The 27,134-nt window shown below is 40.4% G+C and overlaps 1 protein-coding gene across 2 annotated transcripts in view; it reads left to right on the top strand.

Moving 5' to 3' along the window:
• klhl13 (kelch-like family member 13) overlaps window positions 1-27,134 on the top strand; it is a 38,976-nt gene that overhangs the window by 2,819 nt on the left and 9,023 nt on the right. Inside the window, exons 1-5 of one of the 2 annotated variants that reach the window (XM_085797898.1) lie at window positions 2,860-3,280; window positions 18,457-18,598; window positions 20,745-20,877; window positions 22,119-22,315; window positions 23,374-24,169. In XM_085797898.1, the coding sequence (XP_085654024.1) occupies window positions 3,183-3,280; window positions 18,457-18,598; window positions 20,745-20,877; window positions 22,119-22,315; window positions 23,374-24,169 (1,366 nt within the window). In that variant the 5' untranslated portion in view covers window positions 2,860-3,182. Of the gene's footprint in view, window positions 1-2,859; window positions 3,281-18,456; window positions 18,599-20,744; window positions 20,878-22,118; window positions 22,316-23,373; window positions 24,170-27,134 lie in introns of those variants that run through there. The other variant, XM_085797899.1, reaches the window with a different exon arrangement.

Below are 27,134 nucleotides of genomic sequence, written 5' to 3'. Positions count from 1 at the left end.
GCAATTTCAGTGTGAAGGGTGGTTTTTCCATTTCATCTTCATATGAAAATATAAAATGTTGTTGCGTCTTGTACCAAGCGGTCTTGAGAAAATGGTGTGTTGGCCTGGGTGTCTGTGTAGCAACACAACACTAAGAATGCACAACAGTATGGTCATGTATTTTACCGTAATCAAAAAACTGCAGCTCCTGTGATTTGGATATTGTACTTGTACTTGTTACATTTATTTTACTTTTTTTTAGTTTAGAAAAGGATAACGCTACTTTCAGTCTCAAGATCTGACGTTAGATAAACCCTTGTTTGCTCTCAGTATCAGTCACTCTAGCTTCAATGCTTGTTTGATTCACACATATTCCTGGTGCCATAAATAGATGGGGCATTTTACATTTGAACCATCAGCTTGACAGACAAATTATGTAATTGTGACATTGTTTGTAAATCGCAGTCTGTACGGCTTGTTTTTGTTCTGTATCCACCAATAGATCTTTAGCTGCTTGGATGATTTCACCAGTCAAACTCTAGTGTTGAATTGAATTGATGTCTCAACCAATCAGTGATTTGAAACATGCCTGTAGGACCTTTCAGAAGTGACAAAGAAATGACTTATTAGTTGCACTGGTTGTATTGTTTAGTATTGCTTGTGGTTATCATGATTTTTTTTATCCAGTGGTTTTGTTTTAACTGTGATTATATAGTTGTGGTTGAAGTTTACATGAAGAGTGATACAAGACATGGATATTATGTTTTCAGCTGTGTTGTTCAAGTCAGCCAGTCAATGTCCACTATACTTGAAGATCCAATGAGTAGATTGAAGTTCAAAGAGCATATTTATTGACTTTTCCTAGTTTTTGACTGTTATATTTTGCACCGTGGGCTGTGTTGGTTGCATAGACTCATCCTGAAATTAGACATGCACTTTCAAATACCAGTGAAAGGGGCACAAACAAAAGATTCTTCTCTACTTATGAACTGAACTGTGACTTTGTGAACTTTTCAATTCAGATGGGAGGGGGTGGAAATGCTACAATGTCAAGAAAGGCCATGCTGCAGCTTAGAGTATAAGCTGAGGAGGCTGGAGGTGCAGGTGGTAGAAGGGAAGGAAAAGATCAAGATCAAGATGTAAAGGAATCTCATCTTCTGAGGAAATTTGTAAACAGCTGCCAGCACAATGACTTTGAAAGTAAAAGACAACAACATAAGGTAGTTATTTAGCCTTAACAACACTGGTGAAGTGATCAGTAGTACTGCAGCCAACAGAATCTGTTACTGGAAGCAACCTGTGTTCCCACATGAACACTCCTGTACCTGCATACACCAGTTTGTTTTTTTCTGGATGCCCTCGACATGTCAAGGGCACAAATACAAACATTTTTTTCCCACCATAATCCCAACCTCAAAGGAGCCATTTGTAAGTTTTGCTAGTAGCCATAGTTGGTGTTAAGAGCTTATTACTTATAAATAGAAAGAAACAAAAAAAGAATTGCTTTCCACTGCTATCGTTTCATTTATTCTACTGAAGTTATGTTGCTAAGTTAACAACCTGGTTGGGCTGTCTTGTCACTTTCCAATACTGAGTCACAGCGTCCAGTCTGCCCTGAAGAAGCACTGGTGAGAGGACTTATTCTTACCTCCTGTTTTATCGGTACAATGATTGAAGCCCTCACCAATCTGGTAAATAAACTAATGCTAATGATGGCAACACAGAGCAACAGCAACACTTACAAATGGCTCCTTTTAAGGTATCAACCATAAAACACAAAATCTGTTGAATGTCACTACCAAATAAAGGCAATAAATAAACAATACATCTTTATACATTTTCACTTTTTTTAAGCATGAAAGACTTGCCAACATAGACATTTTTCAACTTTATGCTTGTTCTCAAAATGATGAAGTATGAAAGACTTTGCTGAGGTAAGGTGCCTTATGATGTTCATTGTAGTTTGAATGCTGCATTCAGCAGTCTTTGCTTTGATGGCAGCAGTAACCTTGACATAATAAAGTTTTGAGTTTACCTGGTGAATGACTTTGTGGTGGAACGACTGACATTTTGGAAAGCAAACAAGGGTTTTTTGGGCATTTTTAATTTATTAGGATAAAAGTGTGGGGAGAGACGGGAAAGTCAGTGAGAAAGAGGAGATGACATGCAACAAAGGGGCGCAGGCTGGATTAGATTCAAACCCATGGCTGCTGAAGTTGGGACAAAGCGAGACCTGGAGCCCCAGGAAGGGGGGAGTTTTAAACTAATTGTGCCATTTTCAGTTTGTTATTGACATTATGTAAGGTGTTTTCTTAGTTGGTCCTACTTTGACTGGATTTGGACTGACTGTCTGTCTCCACCCATGAAAGCTTTAAAATAATGTTCATTTATGCCCCTTTTTCGTTTAGCCAGAACACCATGTCCAAAAATGATAGGTCGAAAAGCCAGTAGGTTAAAGGAGAACATTGTGTGCAGGTTTTCTGAACTGTCAGTTAATTTAAACCTCCCAAATCTCCAAGTCTTAAAACCTTACCGCCATGGTGACATGACATTTGGTATATAAGATAAAAATAATAATTTAAATCTGTAAAATTTCGTTATTACATCCAACATAAATTGTTTTCTGAAAAATAAAAGATAAACTCGATGCCTGGATTTCACAGAATATGAATAACTGGGGATAGTTGGAGACATTCAGTTTTATTAAGTAGATTCTACTTTATCTTTTTTACTTGCACATAAAACACAGAGGATAGTAAATTTCTTTGGTTTGGAGTTCCTTCTGCTACTTCTCCCACCCATCTCACTTTGACCTCTTCCCATAGCAAACCCAGAGCTGTAATCACAACTCCTTTAACAAGGTGGCACTGTTGCTTAGCTACTGGGCAATTCGCAGACCCTGAAAGGGTGATGGGAAGGCAGGGCTTGTTCCCCCTCCTACCACGAGACAACCGTGAATGCAGCAGGGCAAGTAGTCGTGGTGGATGCAATCTATTGGCTTCTCAGTGCTGCCGCTAAAGTCACAACCCTGACTGTAGCCTGCACTGCCTCTACCAGTGTATTTCTATAGCTGCTGCTGCTGCTGCTCTCCCTCCCCCTTAAATGGTGTGGGCAGAGTGGGATGGAAGTCTGCATTGGAAACCTTTTCATGGAAATGGTCTTTGCTGTTGGTATTGCTGTAGCACCATTCTGGTGACAACAACATGCCGTTAAAATGGAAAAGCGGTTCTCCTGTCAGCTGGAAATTCCCAGTGCCAGTTCTTAAGACATCCAGGTCCTCACCCCTTTCGCCTGCATACATGTGAGTAAGAGCTAAATGGCATTTGCATTATACTATTGTGGCAACGTATATTGAGATGGATTTTCTAGCTTTTCGTGGATATTTTGTACAGAAATTATTGTGACATTATTTTTTGTTGCAGCCCTAATTAAGCAGAATGCGATGGAGCCTAGTAGTGTGTCAAGAGATTTGCCTTGTCCAGCGTGTATTTTATGGTTCGCTGGCGGACTGCTTTTCTCATGGGCAGTAGGGACTCATTTTGCCGCTAGTCTGGACATGGCAAGCACCACATCCCTGACTCTTGCCCTCTCCCTGTGGCTATGTTTATTTGGGAACGGGGACTCAGCAGCTTGGGAGGAGCCTGCCTTTGTCAGGATGTCTGGCGTGCCCTGGTTTAGAAGCTATTGTCATCTGCCACTGTTCAGGAGGGGAGGAGGGGGGTTGGTAGAATGGAAGTGCTTCACACAGCTTCTCTCCATCCCCTCTCTCTCCATCCCCTCTCTTTACCCCTTTTTCTCTCAGCTCTGTTGAAAAGGGCAAGTGTCTTGTTTGACTTTTGATCAGTAACACGGATTTGGCCACAAAAAAAAAAGCAAAAATCATGACAACCAAAAACCTAAAGGTAATTTCATAGGCTAATGTGGCTTACTTGGATGGATTTTTACAAAATTGGATTTCTACAGTCTACAGCTATGCAGCTTTACTTATGAGCTTAAGAGCTTAATTTTACTAGTTTTACAGAAATATTTATTTTACTGCATCACAGCAGGAGAGATCCGTGCTCTGTTTTGGTACGTTTTCAATGCCCTCAGTGAAACAGCTGATATTTCCATCGAGGTTTATTGTAAATAATAAAAAATATGGTACGTGTTCACTTTTTTGTAGTCCTAAACCCCTACACAAGTGTGGACTAAATTGTATCACTTTGTAGGCTCTTTACAGAGCCACACAATGCTTCACTGTTTACATTATTTATGCTACTGACTCACTCATTAAGGATTTAATCTTTATTTAACCAGGGTCATGTAATTGGAACACACTGCCTCACAGATTATTCATATCCACACCTGGAAGCTGCCCAGAACCATTATTACAAAAGCGGTTATTTTAGTGTTGTTGCTAACACGGTGGCATGCTCTCAGCAATATGAGTTATTAATGTAAGTCAAAATTATCTGTCATGTTTGATAATTAATGGGGGAGGTTGAACTCAAATTTCTATGTAAATCTCCATCTTGCCCTTGAAATATACCATTCAGCAGATATATTGACTGTGCATGTCATTGATGGTGATTGCTTGGGTTCTTGATGTATGATAAAGCACCTTTGAAACAAGGTGGAAACATGTATTATCGCTTATTTTAATACACAGTTCTTTAGAATTGCAGTGTTCTATTGTTATATGATTTTGGATTTCTATATACATAGTAATAGATCTGTGAAATGCAGTGTAGATTTGGCTAGTTGGTGTCTTTTTGGTCACTACTATCATTTTGGCATGTGGCAGTTTATTTTAAAACTACCTTTTAAATAAAATCATATCATGTCAATGACTTCTTTTAATTTTGTGTGTCTTCACAGAGAGGCATCTAAATTTGAACCTTAAAGCTTTACTCTGCCCAGTGCGGCCAGGCCCCACCAGACCACCTTCTATTTTAAAACGTGTATATTGTAAGCTGCGTCTTTAGGCAGGCTGATATTGGGCCCCCAATTATAGGTTACTCTGTGGCCAGGGAGAAGTCACTCTTTATAGGCCCTTTGAGTGGTGCCTCTGTCTGTTTGGCTTTGGAGACATTTTTAACTTGTGTGTTGGTAAGGTAATCTTTGTCGATGTAACCAAAGCAGCCGACTGATGGAGGACACAGGAAAGAGAGAGAGAGAGAGAGAGAGGGAGTTTTTGCTATATCTGACGTACATATTGTGTGAAGAATTAAGCACTGTTTGCACATTGTGCTTGGTTGTTTTGAAACCACTCTAATCTATATATAGACTAGTGAACTGCCTGTGGTGCAGATTTCATGCTAGCGAGGAATGGTAAAGGTTCCCTGCCAGTATGACCCGTGGAATAATCTTCAGCTCAGTGAGAAGTCATCGGGTTTATCTTCCTTTCCCACAAAAAAGTCCTTGAAATGAATGTCATCCCTTATTGTACAGTGATTCAGTGCTAAGCACTTAATATGTGTGACTGCTGTCTTTAGTAATCACCTCTTGGAGGCATCATGGTGAGCCAGCACCCTTAACTGCGGCAACGCCTGTTCGATTCCAGTCGGGGGTATTTAGCACATGTCATTAAACCTTTTCTCTCTCCCCTTGTATCCTGTCACTCTTTGTCAACAACCTAATGCATGGAAATCAATCTTTCAGAAACAATCTCTAAAATGCAAATCACATTGACCATCTTTTTTATCTTTATCTTTATCTCTTATTTGTCTTACTGATGTATACATTTTGTTGAAGTGTTGAGATTAACTTAATACCAGTGTGACCACAAGTTTAAATACCATACAGATTGCAGGTAAAATAAAAGCTTCGACAGTCTGTTTGACAGACTTCTGTGAATATTGATGCTTCACATGTCTCATGTGGCTGTCAAATCCTGCTGCTGCTGAGTCCTCTGAGCGGCTGCTTTGAGATGGGTTTTAGAGTCTCTGAGGTAAATAGCATGCCTACGTTTCTACAAAGCCCACTTCATTAACAACTCGGGGTAACACTTTATAATAAGTACACACAATTAAAGGTTATACCTACAACTTTTTCGTCCAAACGATTAATACATTTTTCAAAAATGATACATCCACAGAAAAGTGGATGTATTAAAAAAGAAAAGTATTAGTTATTGAATTTTTATTTTATTTTCTTACAGTATATAAATAATTGTTTTATACATTTTGACGGGTCCAAAATATATAAATATTTACATCTGGTTACGATGGCAACGTCGGCATGAAATGATCTCTGTGCTAACAGCAATAGTACGTTGATGTCACGTGAGGCGGAGCTCAGGATGTGCCAGATCGTGGTAGTTCTGTGGAGAAATGGCATCGTGCTAATGCTAATGCTAACTAATGATCAGCCGGTACTGTAACATTTCTGGTGCAGGCGTGATGTTGCGGGTTTATTGGGTTTGTCTGCAGGTGAGTTAGTGTGAAATGATTCAGATGTGTTTCCAGTCCGCTGTCAACACCGGAGCTGCTGCTCGCTAAATACGGTTAGCGTTAGCTTCAGCTACTAGCCGCTCCGGTACAATTGAAGGTTGGAGCGAGAGCGGGCTAGTTTGAGCGCGACACTTGCTGGCCGGGAGGAAGCAAGAATAAATACTGAATTCTTCATTTATAACACATGGATATTATGTAGTTTATAAATACAGTTAGTGCTAAAACATTTTTAACTGTGTTTATAAACTACATACTAATGAGTACATGTGTTATAAATGATGAATTCAGTATTTAAAGCTTAACAGTGTGTACTTATTATTATAAAGTGTTACCCAACTTGGATACTTTCGTAGGATTCATTTAAACAATTAATATGTTCTAAAATAACCAGAACAGAGTTGATTTGACAGCTGACCTAAAACTGAGAGCTCGGTTTTCATTGGTGGATTTTAATTTGACTTTGACTTTGACTCAACTTCTGCTGACAAAAAAGACAGTCTTTATGGTTAAAAATTCATAAAACAGTGGATTTACATTCAAAGGTTTCACCAGATACATCACAGTGTGATTTATGTGTTAATTGGACTCAGGGATGATGTGTAAGTTGAGATGTTAAAACTACAATGCTGCCCTTAGCCAATATACTGTAGATTTTTTTAAATGGAAGGCAGTGAACTAGTTCAGCTGAAAGAGCACACCCTGAAAAGAAGACTTTGCCAGTGAATGATCAATAAATGCCTGGCTAGGTAGTCACTGATCACATCGATGTGAAAACAACATATGATAATTTACAGAAAACATTCGATTAGCTTGCTCGGTTGATGGCTTGAAAACTGAAAGCGAATGTTGAATGCCACCTTCCTGAGAGCAACATCTGCCAATGTTTTTAAATGAGCCCAGTATTGTGTCATGGGTTTTTGATATTCATAAGTGTTCAGCTTCATGTGAACACACACATACATGCAATGCACAAGTCCCATGTAAAACCCAGTCACTTGTGCCTTGCTGCGGTGTGAATAATCAACTTAAGAGAATTGCGGCAGAGCTTTTAATTTACCTGCCCTTTGGAATTGACATTAAGTTCTTGCTGACTTGAGGCCATTTTGTACAAAATGCTGTAGCCACCCAGGGATCATTTATTTTCACTGAAAGGCCAGAGGGGAGGCTGAGCCAGTCTGACTGGCAGACCATCAAGTGAGTTCAGTCAGGTGAGACAGTCATGCCTGTGCTCATCACACACACACACACACGCACGCAGGCACACACAGGCACACACACACATCCATGCTCAAGGCTGATCTTTAATGAAATTGGGTGGAGTTTCAGCTCAAAGTTGACCAGTCAGTGGATGTCATTATGTCTGACAAAGATTAATCATAAAAATCCCAATGCTTCGTAGAACTCCCCCACCGGATAGATAATCAGATTCTCCATGTTCCTGTTCACAGCTCACAACGTGGCTTATAATAAAATGGAAAATAAGTAAATTCCCCCAAATAAGTGTGATTTATAACATCAATATAATAGCAGTTTCAGTTTGACACATTCAGTACTAGTTCACGACCTCTATCTTCTTCTTTTTTTACACTTCGTTTCTCTGCTTTTTCAAAGGGGTGTGAGATTTTCCTTCTCATTTCGTCTATTGTTCCTCCCTCGCTACCTTGACTGCTTACATCTGGCCTCATGTAATGGAAGGTGAACCAGTCCTGGGAATTAAAAATATATAAATTTCAATGTTGCTGATCTAAAGTGACTCCTTCTGTTCCCTTTTCCCTTTGCTCATCCCTCCTTGCGTTTTTGTCCTGACTCTGGTTTCTGTCCTTGGGCACATTTAGCCAGCCTAGTCTACATACTGCGAGATAAATAATTCCACAGTGACAACACAGAATAGCATATTTTGTAGCTTTTTCTACAGTTATAAATGTAAACTTGTATAAATAAAGTTATTATTCTAGCTGTCCTTTTTGATTACACACACTCAGCTGGATCATGTTCCTCCTTCTAGCATGCTTCAGGTTAATTTAGTGTTTGGTACATGTGGACAGATTGCTCCACCCACACGCAAACACACTCTGATGCTTATTTTTGCTTTGCTTGTGATGCAGGTTGAAACTGTAGTTTTGAGACTTAATTTTAGGTACTCATGAATTCCCCAGCCCTTTCTGATGTGAAAGCCTTGACCTTAAAGTGCTCTCTGATTATAAAGTTTAATTACAGACTCATTATAGCGTACAGACGGCTACGATTATGAGCAGTGATTGGAGCAATTATCTGGAGATCATGGCCAGTCTGTCCTGGGCAGAGTGAGCTGCAAACACCTATTAGAAATATCAGTGGGGCCTAATGTTTAATAGTTTCCTTGAAAGTGCTGACTTACATTTGATCAAAAATATGAGAAGATTCACAGTCAAAGAAGATAATCCCAGAATCTTCATGCAGATCACGTATCTCTCATCATATATTATTTCTTTAGCTTCAATAGAAGTACCATGAAAATCAGATAAAAGATAAACTTAGGTACAGGTGTCACAATATTCAATTTAATATTAAAAAAAAGTCAATTTGTGGCCTCCAGCATTTAAAGTATTTACCCTGGAGTTCTAGAGTAGTGCATCACAACCGTCCTTTCAGTTAGTTAGGACAGGGCGTTAATCAAAGAAGTGCATCAGAATGGGAAGAGCAAAACATTTGTCAGACGTATGGGACCCAGATGTTTGAAATAGTCCCAACTGGATAGATTATGGCTCGTGTTTTATATGTTTTGCATGCATTTGAAAATATCTATATACATAAAGATGATGAACACATTCACATTTTCAAGCATTGTCAGACTTAAGAGGCACCACAGTCTGTTTGATGGAAAGGAGAAGGTACGCGAGAAGAATTTAAAGACTGCACAACTGCCTCCTTTTCTCTCCTGTAATGCTTCTCGCTGTGTGTGGTGGGGAAAGGGGAAACAAGAGCTGCACCCAGAGAGAAATCTCACAGTAACCATATGGCTATAATAGTCTCATTCTAGTTTTGGTGTTTGGAAATGGTGTAGTCAGAGCAATACTAGAAATCCAGGTGATACTTTACCTTGATTTACAGTAAGGGCTTCAGTTTAATACTGCTGCTGACACAGTCTTGGTTTATATGATGGAAGGTATTTCTATTTTCTGCATCTCTCAACAAACTGTACTTTAGTGTTACTGCTTTTCTAAGATATTTTTTTCTCTCCCAGGAGGAGAAGCAGTTCAACATGTAGCTTTATTGCATTGCTGCGCTCATGACTGAGATGATTCTTCAGTGTAGGTGTCTGACATTGCTCTTCTTGCTACTACAAATGGGGATTTCCCTTCTGACACAGCACACATCACTTCAGAGGTTTTCAAAGAGTTGTTTAGTTTCCATGTGCCTGATCACCTCTTCTTTTTCTCGTGCCTTTTTTCTTGTGCCTTTTCTGTTTTATACCTGAGTGGTTTTGGAAACACCAGCCAGACTCTAGGAGTCCTATGTTTTTGTCATTGTTGTTGGGTTTTTTGTGTGTGTGTCTAAACTGCAGCCTCATTGTCTCGTGTCTTTTGCTCTCAGGCTCTTCCTGTATTCCTGCTGCAACGGTGTCAAATTAGTCCACTGTAACCATAAGCAACTAGAAAATTGTAATAAAGTTTTAAATGGCTGTGTAATGCAGTTTGTAGAAAAATTAGTCCAAGGAAAATGGGCTGCAATCAATTTTACTACACGCAGTTTATTTCGGATGTCTGACTCTTTTACTGAGTGTGCTTCTTGTCTCTTGTGAGTAGAAGCTGTCAGAGTCTGGAACCATCTTCATAGAAAGTATGATACAGACTTAATCACCCCACGCACCATCATTTCTAATGGCTTTTAACAAACCACATGGATGCCAACACTGACCAGTGAAAAGCCATTTCACAATACTGCAAATTCATTTCTTTTGGTAGTGATGCTTTTTCATTATATATAGACTTGAAAAATATGTCTGGGTCCTGTTCTTTTATCATGGTTGAAAGTATTTTCCAGTAAATTCCACCAAGTTCGTAGTTATTTTGCTCCAGAAAGCCGTGGCATTGCTCTTTCAGATGTTCAGAACTTGAAATAGATGAGATTAATAAAGTTTCCATCAATGCATGGCTAAACATGACAAGACAGCAAAGCTATACTCATTAATCTTTTAAGACCCTTCCACTGTCATCCCCGGGAAAAGCGAAGTTGAGTTTAGCTTCCTGAACTGTCACTGATGGAAGGATGTTTTTTAAGCTTTCCTCTAACATGAAGGGAGTAGATGGACTGCTCCCCTTGTTACTTCATTACTTCTTTTTCAGTCCTGCTGCTTCTTAATTTTCCCCAAGGCTCCTTTTTTTCCTCTTTTAGCTCTGCTCAAAACCTAGATTGATGAAAATGAAGGTAACTTTGCTGCTCCGGCAAAGTGTCGCTGGCATTAAAATGGGATTCATAGCATATCACGCTTCTTACTTGTTCTTTTCATGTATTAGTTAACAATGTCTTTTCCAGGTCTTATTGTTGGGAAGCAAAGCTTCGTGGTAAATTGGTCCATAGTGTAAACACAAGCAATCACTTCACTCCTACAGACCGTAGCTCTTTTATTTCCACACAGGATGTGTTTTTGTTTGTTGAAGTTGAAACCTGAAATGAAAACCTTCCTCTGTACCAAAGCTATGATGATTCTTCTCTATTGTAATTGGTACAGCTGTTAATGTGATTGGGGATCCAAGATACTAGTCACAGTATCTAGAAATGCATTAGCATGAGAGTATAAGCCGGCATTGTCGTCTTATTAGGCCGTTAACCTTTTTCTATTATTTATCACTTCCATCAGCTGGAGGACAATGTTTTATACTTGTCATATAAAACACTGACCATTTATTTTCCCCATAGTTTTAGTTTTTTTCTCTCCATCAAATAGCTACCCTCTAGGAGATAAGTATCACAATTTGTCATAAGTGTGATATTTTGTTAGGTGTGTGAGCAATATGCTGCAGTCATTACTGCATACCAATTAAACTGTAAAAAACAAAACAAACCATATTTACCAATGTATGAGAGGATTTATTTTAATCTTTAATCAATCTACTAATTAGAATCAAAAGATAGATACACATGAAACTGTCTAAAACCTAAAATAAAGTAATAATGACGATCAGTAGCAGGCATTTGACCGGCTAATAATCTGTGAATTCTTTCTGTGATGTTTAATAAATGATTTCTGCACTGGTCAGTGTGCCGAGCTGCTCCAGACCTTTATTCGTAATTAGAGCATCAAACACTCTGTGGTCATGGATACCGCTGGAGATTCAGTCTCTGGTGTCTTGGGGAAGAGCAGAACTTTTTTATGTGGGATGCTGTAGCTCTTGTCTTCTTTGTTTCGTTCCGGCAGCCACCAACACTCCTTTGTGGTTTGGACAACCCACTCTCTCCTTGCTGCCTGTCCGACTTACCACCTGACGGGGTAAATGTACCAGTACATTGCCTGTGCTGTGTGTCAGTGTGATTGTGACCGCTGTTTAAGCTGTGCCAGTTTCTCAGCGTGTAGTGGTGATGGTGGTGTTCGCAAATTCCTACTAGATGTGGTCCATTGTCCTTTCCTTGTAAAATGTACCGTATTATTGATCCCATCCTTTCATTGTTATTTTAAAATAATCATCAAGGTTTGTATTCAGTAGACCTTGAGCATGTATGGCGTAGATCATACCTATAGTTTTCCTCACCTCTTGTGGTAGCAGAAATCTCCATGCTTTTGTCGTTGTTTTGTCTTTTTTTGTTGATGTATCCTCATTGGTCCTTCAATCTGTTCCTAAATTCCTATATGGCATGTGAAAGGAATGACAATTGGATTCAACCTGACCTTCTCCTAATGTTTATCCGCTCCAAATGTCTTTGGCCTGATCTTCTCAGACTATAACACTGCAGTCGACTGTTAGTCTGCTGGAGTCTTATTGGTGTGTTCAACTGCAAAGATGTGAGGTGACATGAGGTGACACCAAACATTTGATCAGTCAGCCTTTGTCGGATTTAAGGTTGGCTCAGATATCGGAGCCCTAAAGTGAATATTTTGAGAGAAGAAAAGAGAAACCTTTTTATTCAACAATTCCTTAGGTAAGTGGCCATGGAACATTTAGTTATGTCAAATTACATAACTAAAAAATAAAAATAAAAATACTGCTTCTTAATCTCAATGACATTTCTAACCATATTATACAGCCATAGCAGCACTGATATATTTGTGGCGTGGGAGGTAACAATTTTTCCTCACCTCCAGGTGACCTTGGATAATTGTGACTCACAACTTTGCAAATAAATTTCATTATTATTCATTTCCAGGGTGATCTATTTTGGGTTTCTTTCCTTTATTCCATAGCATAGAGAACAACTCCCAGCATTTACATTGTTTGTACTGTGTTATGGTTACTTAAACCAAAGATAATAATTGTAAATATCAAAACAGCTTCAAATTAATGTGCACATTGTGAACATCACAGGAACATTTGCTTCTCAAAGTGAAACAAAGGTGGCTGCTCTCATTTGTCCCAATGGATCCTTTTCTTCCCAAATCAAAAGCGGAGAACAGCAGCAGCCATGGAGCATAACAATAAACTGCTAGCCAAAGCATGTTGTTTTACTGAGGGGGTGTATTATTAGATGTGTGTTTTTTAAGTTGCCAGTTTGTGCGTACTTTTTGTCTCTTTGTGTTATAGAGGTAAGCTTTTAGGTAGAAATAACATAAATCCTTCGAATCATTAACATGACACAGATTATTGATTGAGCTATTAGTGTAACCTCATTCTGAACCTTCATGGCCAAATTTCTGCTTAGATGTGTCCTAATGTAATGATGGTAATATCTCCTCGGCCCATTTTTGGCGGGACCGCAACAGCAGGGCCAGCCCTATAATCACGAAAATCCCTGACTGGCTGACTGAGTGATGGTGCTCCCAACACTGCTCAGTGGACTGTCCAGCTGCAGTCTGCTTTCCCAGCTGCTTGGTAGCTGCAGGGAAGCAGAGGAGTGCTCCCAACACACTGAGCCTCGCCACCATTGTTATTAAAGGAGACATGTTATGCCCCCTTTCCACAAATTAAAATAGTTTCGAGGTGTCTTAAAGACATATCTGTGACATGCTTTGGTCAAAATACCCCAAGGATCAAACATCACAGCTCTTTTCATATTCTCAAAACAGCCCTGTTCAGAACGGCTGGTTTCAGTGCCTGTCCCTTTAAATGCAAATGAACCACTGCTTTCCCCGCCCCTTCTACTGGTACCAGGTAGGGATGGTATTATGCAAATTTGAATCCTAGTTACATCACTGGAAGACAACTGAGGAGCTCGTAAAACCACATGGATTTCAACTTAGGGAGCCTGCGCATTACAGATTTTTTTTGTCAATTCTCACATTTTGGGGGCCTTGAAAGCAAACTGAACACCCAAATATGTGAGAGTCTTCAAAAAGTGATATTTCCATAAAGGAAGCAGAGGAGTAACTAAACATAAGACACACTGAGCAGGATATTGGGGTCAGAGGGAAGTCGTCAGTAACAAATGTTACATATCAAACAGAGATAGTTTCACATTTAAATGCTAATAAAAGACTGTTACATACTAGCGTACTAAAAACATAAAAGCTAAACTATTGTGGATACCGGACGGAGGTTGTGATCTGTCTGTATTTAGGATTGTGTATCCTGGTAGCTCATCTATTAGTATGAAAATGCTGAGGTTAGTCTTTGCTGCAGCTGCCTGTGTTTTAGGCCAGCCAGTGGCCCTTTTGCCGCATGTCGTCCTCTTTTTCTTATTTCTCTATTTGTCCCCATCTCTCTCTCACTACAATATGAAATCAGGGTTTGATCCTAGGTTGTCATGTCACATTTTTGTAATAGTTTTTTAAAATAGAAGAGACACTTTTTGACTCACATTTTTACTGTTGTAATCATGAAGGTAATTGCTGGTGATTACTCAAATATAATTTTTATCACATAATAAATAATAATAGAAACGTGTGACAGATGCTCAATTAGACCTGCACTGGAAGGTCGATTTGTGTTACAAGGCCTGTTTTTGATGAGAAAAGATCTGAACAATGTTCAGAAAACTGAAAAGCTTACTGAAACTGTTTTCCATTTGTGAGTAAAAGGATGCACATGCTCCAATCACATTGATCTATATCAGGTGCAGTGCAGTTGTAATGCATATATTGAGTGTGCTAAATAAAGAACATTCTTCCAAGAGCTTTTCAGCAGTGGGGACCTTGGAGCTCATTACTATTACCATGCGTATATTTTTATCCGTCTATGTTTTCATGTCACAAGCACAGAGGATTGATGGGTTTTGAATACAAAACTATCTGTCTAAATATCGTATCATTAAATTAATTTCAAGCATAAAGAGCTACATTAAAGTAGTCTGGTAAACATTTTAACAGCATTTAATCACTATGTTTCATTATAAAATGTTAAATGATGTTTCCACAAAGCACAGATGACTTCTACTTACAAATTCTAAAACTACTCTGTTGCAAAAAAATCAAGAGGACCTGGAATTGCTTCATTATATAAATAGTCCACCCAAAAACCATTAGTCTTCTACATCTGACAAGCGCTGCCTGCTCATGGGCCTGTTTGAAGACACAAATCTACTGCAATGCTGGGCCAGACATTTTTGTAAAAGAACATTTTATCAAAACCAGGCCAATCTTCATCTGAAAATGAACGCCTTTTAAGTCTCTGATGCCATATTCATTGACTATTCTGTCATCTCTCTATACTGCATGGAGAATAGTTGTAATATTTTAAGCTCAGTTTTCATTCAGTGTGTGAAATGCAGATTTTTATGCATCACAGTCGTTCACAGCACTCTCAGCAGAAACAGTGCAAGTGAAGGTGCTATTTTCTTTTTTCGTTAACCACCCCAGTGTGATCACTCAAGTCGTTTCTTTTTTGTCTTACACTTACTTCATTACCTTCTGCGTCACCTCCAGAGTTCCTGTTGATGGGTTGTCTCACATTCTCGTAGGATTTACACTGTCAACACCAAGGTCTGCTGTTTTTCTTATTATAGAGTTTCACTTTTGAACAGAGGCACAGCCTGCCACCAGTCAAAGAGGTGCAGTCCACACTGCTGGTTATGACAAAATCTTTAGAGACAGTTGTGCTGTTTGCCAGCAGATGATAAATGTGTGCCTGGTTTGTTGACTGTTCGATCAATAGGCTGTTCATAATTTTTTGTTTAAATGAGCAGTATACACTAATGGCCATTTTGTCAGCACAAAATCTACCCATATCCCAAGAGTATGTCCCCTTGGGGCTGTTGAGTCACACTTGTCATCTCTCAACAATTCATTCTCCGTGGGGTTGCTAGACATAACACCATATATTACATCACAGGTTAAGGCCCTATTGAAGCAGGATTTTTATACTTTTGCACAAATTTGATCAGACTCTCGAGGGCACAAAGAATCTCGATATTAATTCTAATAATTAGTCTCATTGTTATTTGAATGATGCGCTGGCAAAATGAAAGCAAGTCCTAAAAGCTTTTTTAATCATGTGTTGTGTGATATTTGTCGGTTTGGTGCTCAACTTTTCATCTTTGATTCATCTGACGATGGGGAAAATAGACACAGTTAAACTTCCCATACTGTCTGAGGTGAAGAAGCCGTACTGTGGATGCTGAGCTGTGGATAAGCCAAAGGCTGGGAATGGAGATAGAAGCCCTTTCTATCAATCCTCATGGGAAATCTCAACTCCCCGGCTAACAAATGTGATGAACTGGAAGCATTTGTGAAGAACCAGTGAGCGTATCATCAGTGTAGTCTCATGTGTTTTACAAAGACCTGATTAAATGACAACACTCCCAACCGTTGTGTGGATTTACCCGGATTCGCCGCAGTACAAGCAGACAGAGATGCCAGAGCAAGGAGAATGAATAAAAGTGGAGGATTGGTCCTGCCTGTGAACAATAGACAGTGCAACCCTGGGCATGTCACAGCACAGAGGCAGCTGTCTCACACTGACGCTGTTGTTGTTTTCTCACTTGTGACATCATTTGTGATGCATTCATTGCAAAACCAGGGCATTTTAACCCTGTCGCTCTCACCTCTCACCTAACGGGCTTCACTGCCCAAAAGGAAATACAAGACACTTTGTCTATTGTATGCAAATGTCAATGAGGCTTACACTGCTTCAGCTCCACCACCACTTGAAAGAAAATCAGATTCTGCGCTGGTTTTTCCTCAGCCTTCCCACAAACCCTGTGGGGAGAGGTAGACTTCTACCTACTGGCTCAGTCGGAAACTGAACATGAATGGCCGGTGAGTCTGTAAAGGAGTGTTTTGAGAATTTTAAATGGGAATTTACTGTTGAAGTTCAAGGAAAGTGATAACGGCAAGGACACTGACCTTGACAGAAGGGATGAATGCACCGTGGACTGCATCAGCTCCCGTATGGAAACTGTAATACCAACAAGGGCTGTACACTGCAGTCCAAACAATATCCAACCAAAAAGGGAAGCCTTCAGGGATGGAGATGGTGAAAAGCTCAGGTGTGTGCCACAGGAGCTGAAGAAAAGATTAAAGCAGGCGACAAAGGACTACAAACGAAAATGAGAGAGGAAGCTGCAGCATAGCACAGAGGTGTGAAGGAGGGCTAGGACTGAAGGCTAGAAAGAGAATAACAGCCAGGCCGCATGTTATGATGTAGACAAGGCCCATGAGTTCATCCTGTTCTGTAACAGGTTGAACGCGGCGTCACCTGTTCTCTGGCTCACAACTTCAGCTGTAGCTTCTCCTACAGCACCACCTGCAATGGCCACCACACTGGGGTCAAATCTCTTGTCCTTTACAGTGGAAGAGGTGAGGGTGGAGCTCAACAGGCTACGTCCTGGAAAAGTAACAGGCCTGGATGGTGCGAGTTTGTGGCTGCTCTACAGGCTGAGCAAGGATCTTCAACTTCAGTCTACAAACGGGGAGAGCTGTAATACACATCCTAAAGACGCTGTCATGGCTGCTTCTTCGCCTTCAGAGGCCACAGTAATATGTACTAAAAACCCTATGCTCCACCTGGCCCGTTCTCATTTGGATGAGCCAGGTGGTTACATGACCGTTTATATTCTTTTTCAAGCACATTCAACACCATCCAAACCCTCCACCACCAGCCCACCCCCATTCTTAAAATAAGCTCAAAGGGATAGGGATGGATCCTTACTTCACATCCTGGTCTGTGGATTACCTGACAAAATGACCACAGGACGTCCGGCCTGCTAACAGTGTCTCTGGTACAGTGTTGAGCAGCACTGGGGCTTCACAGAACTGTCTGAGCTCTGTTCATGTTCACCCTGTATACAATGGACTTCAAATACAACCCTAAGCCACATCCAGAAATACTTTGATGGCACAGCTATTAGGAGATGTTCGCACACCATCACTTATATTCGCACACCATCACTTCTGATATAAAGTGGTTACTGTACTTTTTGCCCTCAAAATCATCATAAGACTGATAAAGGTTGCACTCAACACTAATGTTGAGGAGGAACATGTCTTACAGCTAATTTCTCTGCTATTTTCTGAGCTTCCCTTTTCTAGCTGTTATGTCATAGAGATCTTCCAGGGAATTATGTACATGTGAGCAATGTGTACTTCTTGTGGTGTTGTTTTTTAATCAAGGAAACTGTTTTCACAGAAAATGAAAATGTGCAGTGGCATATATTATCAAATATGGAAACAACCAGTCACATTTTAGACCACTGAGAAGTTGAGTTTTGTTTCCCCCCAAGGTCACTTTGGGAAGGGTAAAGCATGCCTGGTTCCCTTCCCCTCCACTATTTTCCCAACTGGCCCAGGCTTGCAGACCTGCAACTTTTAGGTGACGATTTGTCCAACAATTAGGCTACCATAACCCAATCCGTCCTTTTAAGCAGTGTCACTTTGAAAAACTTCTCTGTCCTACTTTCTATAAGCTATAATTAGATGGAAATGCATGTTTTCGGTACCCTCTCGAAGTTAAAACTTCTTTCCTTTTTTTCCTAATAGATCCCTCGTGGAGGACGACGACGCTCACATGAAAGTTGCTCTGGGCTATGGTGATATGGGCATATCTGCTCACCTTCAGGCATCAAAGACTGGAAATACGCGATTTTTCACAAGCAACACACACAGCTCAGTTGTTCTTCAGGTGAGAGTTCAGACACTTGTTGACAATGTGGTGAATGTCAGATATTGTCACTGTGTGATGATAGTCATGTTTTCTTTTGTGTTCCTTTAGAGTTCATGGAATTAATACAGACTCCATTGTGACCCTAAACCCTACCCATAACTCTTTTTAAAAGAGACAAAGGTCTTTCAAAGTTTAATGCATTCATACTACAGTACTACAAATGAAGAAAATGTCTTAATTTAATTTCTTTGCACACTACAAACTCAAAACTACCTCAAAGAGCCCATGGCAAGAATTATTGGGTACAATTTAATAACTGAGATAATGTTGCAGTAATTAAGCAAAAGCATTTGGGACTTGGTTTCTGTCTAATTTGATAGAGTGAGCACAACATGAATACTTTTGATATGTTGCTTATCAAGAATGGAACAGAAAAGCTTTGATGGAATGTGTTAAGTTTTCGAAGTGACCTGTTTTGTTACAATTATTTGAAGTACATGGCATCATGCTGACAAAGAACATGAACCATCATGTAATTTGTGTAGTCACACTTAATGTCCCATGTTGCTAATGCTAGCCATGCTCACCAAGAGAGAAAGGAAATGTCGCAAACAGGGCAGAGAACTGAATATCGCACCATTAAAAGAAACCAGGCAGCCGAAGGGTTTCACCACTTACATTTACATACAGTATAGTCACATACAATAATAATCAAAGTTGTAGTAGGTTGCTGGCTGTTGGCTGCTAAATAATCCATTGGTGTCAGAGCAGAGTAATTGAATAATAATGATTTTTGTCAGCCATCTGATCGCACCATCATAGCACAAACAGTTAGTCTCAGTTTGCCAGTGCATTCAGAAGAAACCAACCTAAAAACTCACTCATTGATTAACTGTGAGAGTTTCAGTTGGTGTGGTCGTTTTACTGGATCAACAGGTGACATATATTTTCTGTTTGGCTCCAAGTTAATACTTCCTACGATAGAATTATTTTCATTAGATGTGATTGTCAGTGAAGTCAAGTGTGTGGATGTGTGAAGACCGTGGTGTGAGGGCGACAAAAAAAAAAAAACAGAAAAAAAGCTCAGACTGTAAACGTGTAGCCTGGAGCACGCAGCAGCCAAGTGATTAAACAATGAAAAAATGTGCAAAATCTCACTCTCCAAAGAGTCACTGCAGTTCGCTGCATCATGTAAATGAACAGCACAGCCAGGGTGGGATTATTTGTTTTAAGTATCAACATTTGGCGGTTGCCAAAGTCTGATGTACTGCAGCTAATACCTCCACTCATTACAACTCTCTTCTATGTCGCTCTGCCTACACAGTCATTGGGATGGAAATTGATATGATTTTATTGATAGCAATGCCATTATTTGCTTAGTAGTCTAGTTTCATATTGATCCAGATCAATATCCTGTGTGGCAAATTAGTAGGCCTGTTTTATTATCAGGGACTGAACACATTGTAGTCGCAGTAGTAAAGACAGAGACATGTTGGCGACTCAATTGTACAAACTCCCCACCGACTAACCACTGTTTTCACTTTAGGTTTTCATTGCTCTCAGTAACAGATATGTTGGTGAATAGGAAAATATTTTAGTATATGACCTGCACTTCCACCTTTATGTGAAATAACCATTATGCCGAGATGAAAACCAGCACTGTTGTCACGCTTCATCATGAAATGAAGCCAGTTTCTTCGTCTCTGCCATGACTCTGGCTTGTTACAGCGTAGATGCATGACTCTGACATCATTGTCTCACAATATGCACCTGACAGAAAAACACATCCTGGCATTGATGAAAGGAATTGATAAGCTTGTTAACACTTTGGAACCAGCTCTGAACTGGAATCGATCCTCAGTTCCCATCACTACAGCGGTACGGTAAAGCTGGAGGTCTAGATAACTTCGAACCAGCTTATGTACAAGACTTTCAAAAAAATGTGAGCCATCACATACTGTGATCTCACATCTCACTGGGCAAACCTAAGCTGGTTTTTTTTTGTTTTTTTTGTGGAGAAAAGATCATTTTGTACCAGATTCATCTATGGTGGCTAAGATAGGGACAGTCGACTTCTCTGGGATGAAGACACTGCATGTTCCAGGTCCTCTCTCTCTCCAGAGCTCAGTAACCCTTATCTCTCTCTTCCCACCTCTTCTCTTAGGGATTTGACCAGCTGAGGATAGAGGGTTTGCTATGTGATGTCACGCTGGTGGCCGGGGACGGCGACGAAGCTTTCCCTGTACACCGCGCCATGATGGCCGCCTCCTCAGATTATTTCAAAGCCATGTTCACAGGTGGGTCTGTTTACTGCTACGAGGTGACGCCGATGTAGTTTATTTATGCTGGCAATGTGTTTCCTGTTGGTTCGACACATGCGTTTGATTGCTTTCTATCTTCCTCTGCTCTGCCTGCCCTCTATTCCTCCGTAAAACATTTGCAATCATGAACATTTCCATGCTTCCCCACAGTAATGACATGTCTGTGTCATTTTACCTCCTGAAATACTGTGGCCACATCCCTCCAGCCTCCAATGTGTGTAATTTATAAACATTTCCATATTATGAAACCACATTGTAGCGTCATTGTCATTCATTTATGTTCATGGTCATTTCTATTTCAAATAAATATAACTGTGACTTAGTGGCCTGTCATCTTTGTTGTTTGTCATCCTCTGTTGCTTTGTATCCAGAAGTAGTAGAGCCTTGGATATTCTTTTGAATGCATACACTGCATTGAATGGTGTTTTCAGGAACTGCTGTAAAACTGCACCTTATTTTTAATGTGGCAAATAAAAAGAGGAAAAGTATAACACTTAAAAGACATGTGTCAGATGTTCATCTGGCTTTTTCTTAGCTAATAAAGGCAACTTTGCTGCTCTGATTGGACCTCGTGTTGACCTGTAGCCTTATCAAGTTGAGGTGTTTCTTTTCCACGACTAGAGCTTTGAATTTAGCACGCCAATCGTTGACATTACACAAGTTACATAATGAGCAGTGAATTTTAATTTTAGAGCAGCTGACAGGGTTACTTTCATCTCGTTTCGTGGCGGCCGTGGAAGTAAGTTTGGACATTTGGCATTTAAAGTATATGATGAAGATGAAGAAGGTTCTGCAGCGAGAACAGAGGAAGAGCTTATTAAAGAAGGAGTAAGGGGAAACTGTACTTAGAGTGAGGGATTTCTTATTAGTGATAAGGAAGCTGTGTGTGAGCATAGATGCTGAGTTAAGGTTTCTCCCTAAGACCTTCAATCCTTTCTGAGCGCAGGTCCTTTGACACTGAAAATATTTCACTGACATTTACATATGCATCCACATGAAGTTATGTATTTTTGAAGTCTTGAGATTAATTGAATTTGCTCAGTCTCCAAGGCTTGGTTCATCGTTTACTTAAAAAAAAGAAGAAAAAAAGATAGGTGTTGCTGCTAGCAGCTCTGTCAGTCAAATAAGATTATGTATGAGTTGTACCACGTGTAAGCATCTACTTTTATTTATCCCCTTCTCTCTCTCTCTCTCTCTCTTCTCTCTCTCTGATCCAGGTGGAATGAAAGAACAGGATTTAATGTGCATCAAACTTCATGGAGTTAACCGAATAGGACTGAAGAAGATCATTGACTTTATCTACACAGCCAAGTTGTCACTCAACATGGAGAACCTGCAAGACACACTCGAGGCAGCCAGCTTCTTGCAAATCCTTCCTGTGCTCGACTTCTGCAAGGTTTTTCTTATATCTGGGGTAAGGAAGCAGACGCACAGGGCAAAGCTTCTTTGTAGTTTTCACCAGTTGTCAATTAGATGTTTTCAGTTATAGCTGCTGCTGAGCTCGTTTAAGGTCATTGGCTGAAATAATGGATGCTTGGATTTCAAACCAAATTTGAAATAAACACAGTGATTAAATCTCGTTCTCATTAATTCTTGCTAAACTATTTTGAATCCAAGTCCTGTGTGAGCGTCTGTTAATCAGACGGGACGAGCACAGGAATAGAAGCACATCAATGAGGATTTTGCTCGTACTAGTCTGTTTTCTGTTGCCATCATGTTTTCAGTCATTTTGTCTTCTCTCATCAAGACATGATTTGGTTTGATACGGTAACAAGGACAAGTGTCAGACTGTAGAGAAGAGGAGAGCTATGATAAAATGGACAAGACTCTAGGGCAACATTTATCATTGATCAACGAGTTGAAGGCCGGTAGCTCCAGTTTCAAGGTTCGTCGTGTAAAACAGGACCCCTAAAAACCCGAATATGAAATTAAGTAAAAAGAACTGTTTCATGTTTTTGGTACACTCACTCTGCCAACTTTATATAGATATAGATATGCTGAGAGAATATTGTCAAAGATGGTCGATTAGAAAACCAGCAGCAGGCACTGTGTACATTTTTCTTTTTTCTAAATAAAGTTTGTATGAAATGGACTTTGGCATGTTCAAAAGGTACGTGCTTGTTTTGTTTTTACTTGTGCTAAAATGTTAGTAATGCTAATTCATGAGGATGCAAATTTGAGTTGCAACTATGATGAATTCCATTGTTGGTTTTTATATTTCATGAATAATTCCCACAGCCCTAGTGACATAGTGTTAAAAAGGTTTACTTCACTATTCTAAACACAAAAAGGTGCCTTAACATGACTTGAACAGACGGATGCAGCAAATCCCTTCTTTCACTGCTTCTCTGTAACCTCTGGGTGAGAGTAGAACTGGTCTGATTGGTCTGAAAGCTACGTCAGATGTTGCATTCAGTCACTCATGTCTAGTTGCAGCTTTCCAAGATTTTCACGTCTTCTTCTTTCTTGCAGGTTTCTCTGGACAACTGTGTAGAGGTGGGCCGCATCGCCAACACGTATAACCTCACAGAGGTGGACAAATATGTCAATAACTTCATCCTGAAGAATTTCCCGTCACTGCTGGGCACGGGGGAGTTTGTCAAGCTACCGTTTGAGCGACTGGCTTTTGTTCTGTCCAGTAACAGTTTGAAACACTGCACTGAATTGGACCTGTTCAAAGCCGCGTGCCGCTGGCTACGCTACGAAGACGGCCGTATGGACTATGCCCCAAAGCTCATGAAGAACATCCGCTTTCCCCTCATGAACCCACAGGAGCTCATCAATCACGTGCAGACAGTGGACTTTATGCGCACGGACAACACCTGTGTCAACCTCCTCCTGGAAGCTAGCAACTACCAAATGATGCCCTACATGCAGCCAGTTATGCAGTCAGAACGGACAGCCATCCGCTCAGACAGCGCCCACCTAGTGACCCTGGGTGGCGTCCTGCGCCAGCAGCTCGTTGTGAGCAAGGAGCTGCGCCTGTTTGACGAGAAGGCTCACGAGTGGAAGGCGTTGGCTCCCATGGACGCACCGCGCTACCAACACGGCATCGCAGTCATCGGCAACTTTCTCTACGTGGTCGGTGGCCAGAGCAACTACGACACCAAAGGCAAGACGGCGGTGGACACCGTGTTCCGGTACGACCCTCGCTACAACAAGTGGATCCAGGTGGCCTGCCTTAACGAGAAACGTACCTTCTTCCACCTCAGTGCACTCAAGGGACACCTCTACGCTGTCGGAGGGAGGAACGCTGCCGGGGAGCTCGGTGAGTTTGTTTCTCTGCTTGTTTGTTTTAGCGATGTTTTTATGTAACAAAACAGAAACCGTAAATTAAAATTGTATGAGATAAAACACTTGAATATCAAGGAGCATTATGAGGGGGGAGAAAGTGCTGCGGGGCTGCAAACACACTGATGTTAATAATAGTCAAGTGTTGTGCTTACACATGATTTGTTGTCTCAACATGTCTGTGTATAGTCTAAGAGGATGTAGGGAGGAGGATTTCAACACATGCAGAGTCCTGTGGAGTATTAAATGTTCTTTTTTAGCTCTCATGGTGTCACAGAGGTTTGTTTAGTTTTCCGGGGCTGTACTTTGGTGGATTGTTATTGTTTTTTTTAACTTTTTTACAATGCAATACAGTCCAGTACATCAAAACCACAGCCTACACCCTGAAGTATGGAAGTATGGACTTACAGATACTTCATTCAGCCCTTTGGATTCAGTTAAACACTTAAATTGACCCAGTCTCAGTAAAAGTTAAACTTTAAGCTAATATTTCTTATTCGATGATCTGATCCCTTCCATAGTTTAAACATTCAAAATCCACTTTTCTGTAGGAAACACTTGTTCTTTCTACGTTGTTTGTTGACGGTGAGGAACCAGTCTGGAATCCCTGCACTCGTAACCGTGGACCACAGAGAGGTGCCACCCAGTACTTAAATTCAGCCCGATGACTGCAGTGGACAGAGCGAGGCCACTGTGTGAGCGCTGCTCTCTTCGGGGGTTATAATTAGACCAAAGAGCACAGCCCCACTAGTCCACTCCCTGTCTATGCAGCTGCCTTTTTCCTGCTTTACATTTCCCTCTGCTCTTTCACCTTATTGGGATTTATCCTCGATATTATTCTGGATTATTCTGGCGTCCAGCTGCTGCAGAATATCTGACATATTTATGTTGTATAACCCAGGGCAGGTCATATGGGTGTGGTTTTATTGTTACATCTGAAAGACGGAGATTATATATTAAAAGATAAACAATACAAAGCTACAGAGGGAAGCTATCAGTCTTACCTGGTATACTTTTTAGATTGAAGAGTCTCATTTTAAGATGTTTTCCCTTTGTCAGATATATTTAATCCAATGTTTTCCTCCTAATAGAAGACCGAGCTGAAAGAGAAATATTTTCCTTCAAGGTTCATTAGACATTTGATAATCTTTCATGATTATTTATTTCTTTCGGTGATATTTTCTTCCTAGTAGGAGAGGAGCAGATTTCGTAATGTAGGAGAGGAAATCTGCGCTCAAGGATGTGTAAACTTGCTAAAATGGTCTTTTAGGCTGAAATAGACTCTTTAATGACGCACTCTACTGAAGTAAATGCACAGATCAGCAAAGATCACTAGGTCAGTGGATCTCAATTTTTCTGGCTTGCTGCCCATTCAAACAAAGCAATATCTAAAGCTGAAATTCAAGTCCGAGGGAAAAAAAAAAAAAAAAAACAGAGCAGGATTTTGTGTTACACAATATTATACTCCTCTCTTCTCTACTGAAATCATCTGAGGTTAATGGGACCAGTCAGACTCCACAGATGATTTCCTGGATCCCCATGTCGGGACTCCTCATGTTGGGAACCACTGCTGTAAATCACAATAAGGTTGAACATAAACCACTGCAAGATATCACCAGCTACCAGCTTGATCCGTGGAGCGTCGCATTTATTTTTGGTGGTCAGCCTGCAGGAAGAGGAAATTCATGCTAATTAGAAATGTGACCTTTTCAGTCCGTGAAAAGAAAATCTGATTAAATCTGACTGAGTGAAAAAGATGTTTAATTCAAATCGACGTACCTGTGAATTAAATTACTTAAGATAAGTGTCGATGCTTGTTTTGTAGATAAACAATTCAGCTAATCTGTACGACAAGCTATCATTTACTGTTTATTTATGCAGGATTTTCAGTAACGATGCACTCCTCTTTGTCAGTTCTGCTACACTCTGCCTTGGCACAAGTTAACCACTGTGTTTTAGATCTGCTCAGTGAAACAGTTGTCTTCTAATGTCTGTATTACTTCCACTGAGCGGCTGCAAGCTTTTGTGTACTGCTCAAGCTGACTTTGATGATAGTTGTCGAGCAAGTAGAGCAAGGTGTTCACTCATTTTCCCCGCTGAGATTTCACCAGCTGGCCCAGAGATGGCTCACACTCCTCTGTGGTCCTGAGCTCACTGCTGTATTTTGGAACCAGTATGAATCATTTTTATGCCTCTGCACCGGCGACAGGCAGCGCTGCAGGCATTATGTTTTCACATTGTCTGTCGGTTTCCATTCTTAGGAACGCGATATCTCAGTAACACCTTGAGGGAATTTCTTTAAATTTGGCTCAAACGTTCATTTGGACTCGAGAATGAACTTATAAGATTTTGGTCCAGTTCACTGTAGCCTCAAAAAAAAAAAAAGTTAAAAGCCACACCTCATGAATTTATACGCTATTTGGGGCACAATTTCTATATTGAAATGGTCAACTTCAGCGTGAAGGCATAATGTTATGCAACAACCCCTCTGGCCACAGTCATTGCTGTAGCTGTGACTATAGGCTATTTCTTGAAACTTAGCTGGTTGGAGACACGGTGAATTCTTGTGTAGTCGTTTTTTTAAGCCTTTAAAATGTGCAATTTCCACCCATCCCTCCTTTTTACCACTTTATCCTGTTATAGTTAAAGACACTTCCCTCACCTGGGGAGATAACAAGAACAAGAAGGTAACTTGAAAGCGATATCTTTGGGTCACAATCGTCTGATAAAATGTACACGTGCTCTTCCGTACGTTTGATAATGGCATGTGATGCTGAGCTCCAAAAAAATAACAAAGCGCACACACTTTTTAATCTTTAATAATAACACCTGGAGGTTAAAAAAAATCCCTTGATGTCGAGGTTTACACCACTTCAGCGCCCAATCAAAAAGCCTTTTCCAAACAGCGAGTCCACAGGTTAGATAGACTCCGCCACCAGCCG

The sequence above is a fragment of the Trachurus japonicus genome, chromosome 14 (assembly GCF_045865225.1).
Source record: "Trachurus japonicus isolate A0001 chromosome 14, Traja_1.0".
NCBI lineage: Eukaryota > Metazoa > Chordata > Actinopteri > Carangiformes > Carangidae > Trachurus > Trachurus japonicus.
The sequence above is the reverse complement of the archived record's forward strand: the minus strand, read 5'-3'. Positions and strand labels throughout refer to the sequence as shown.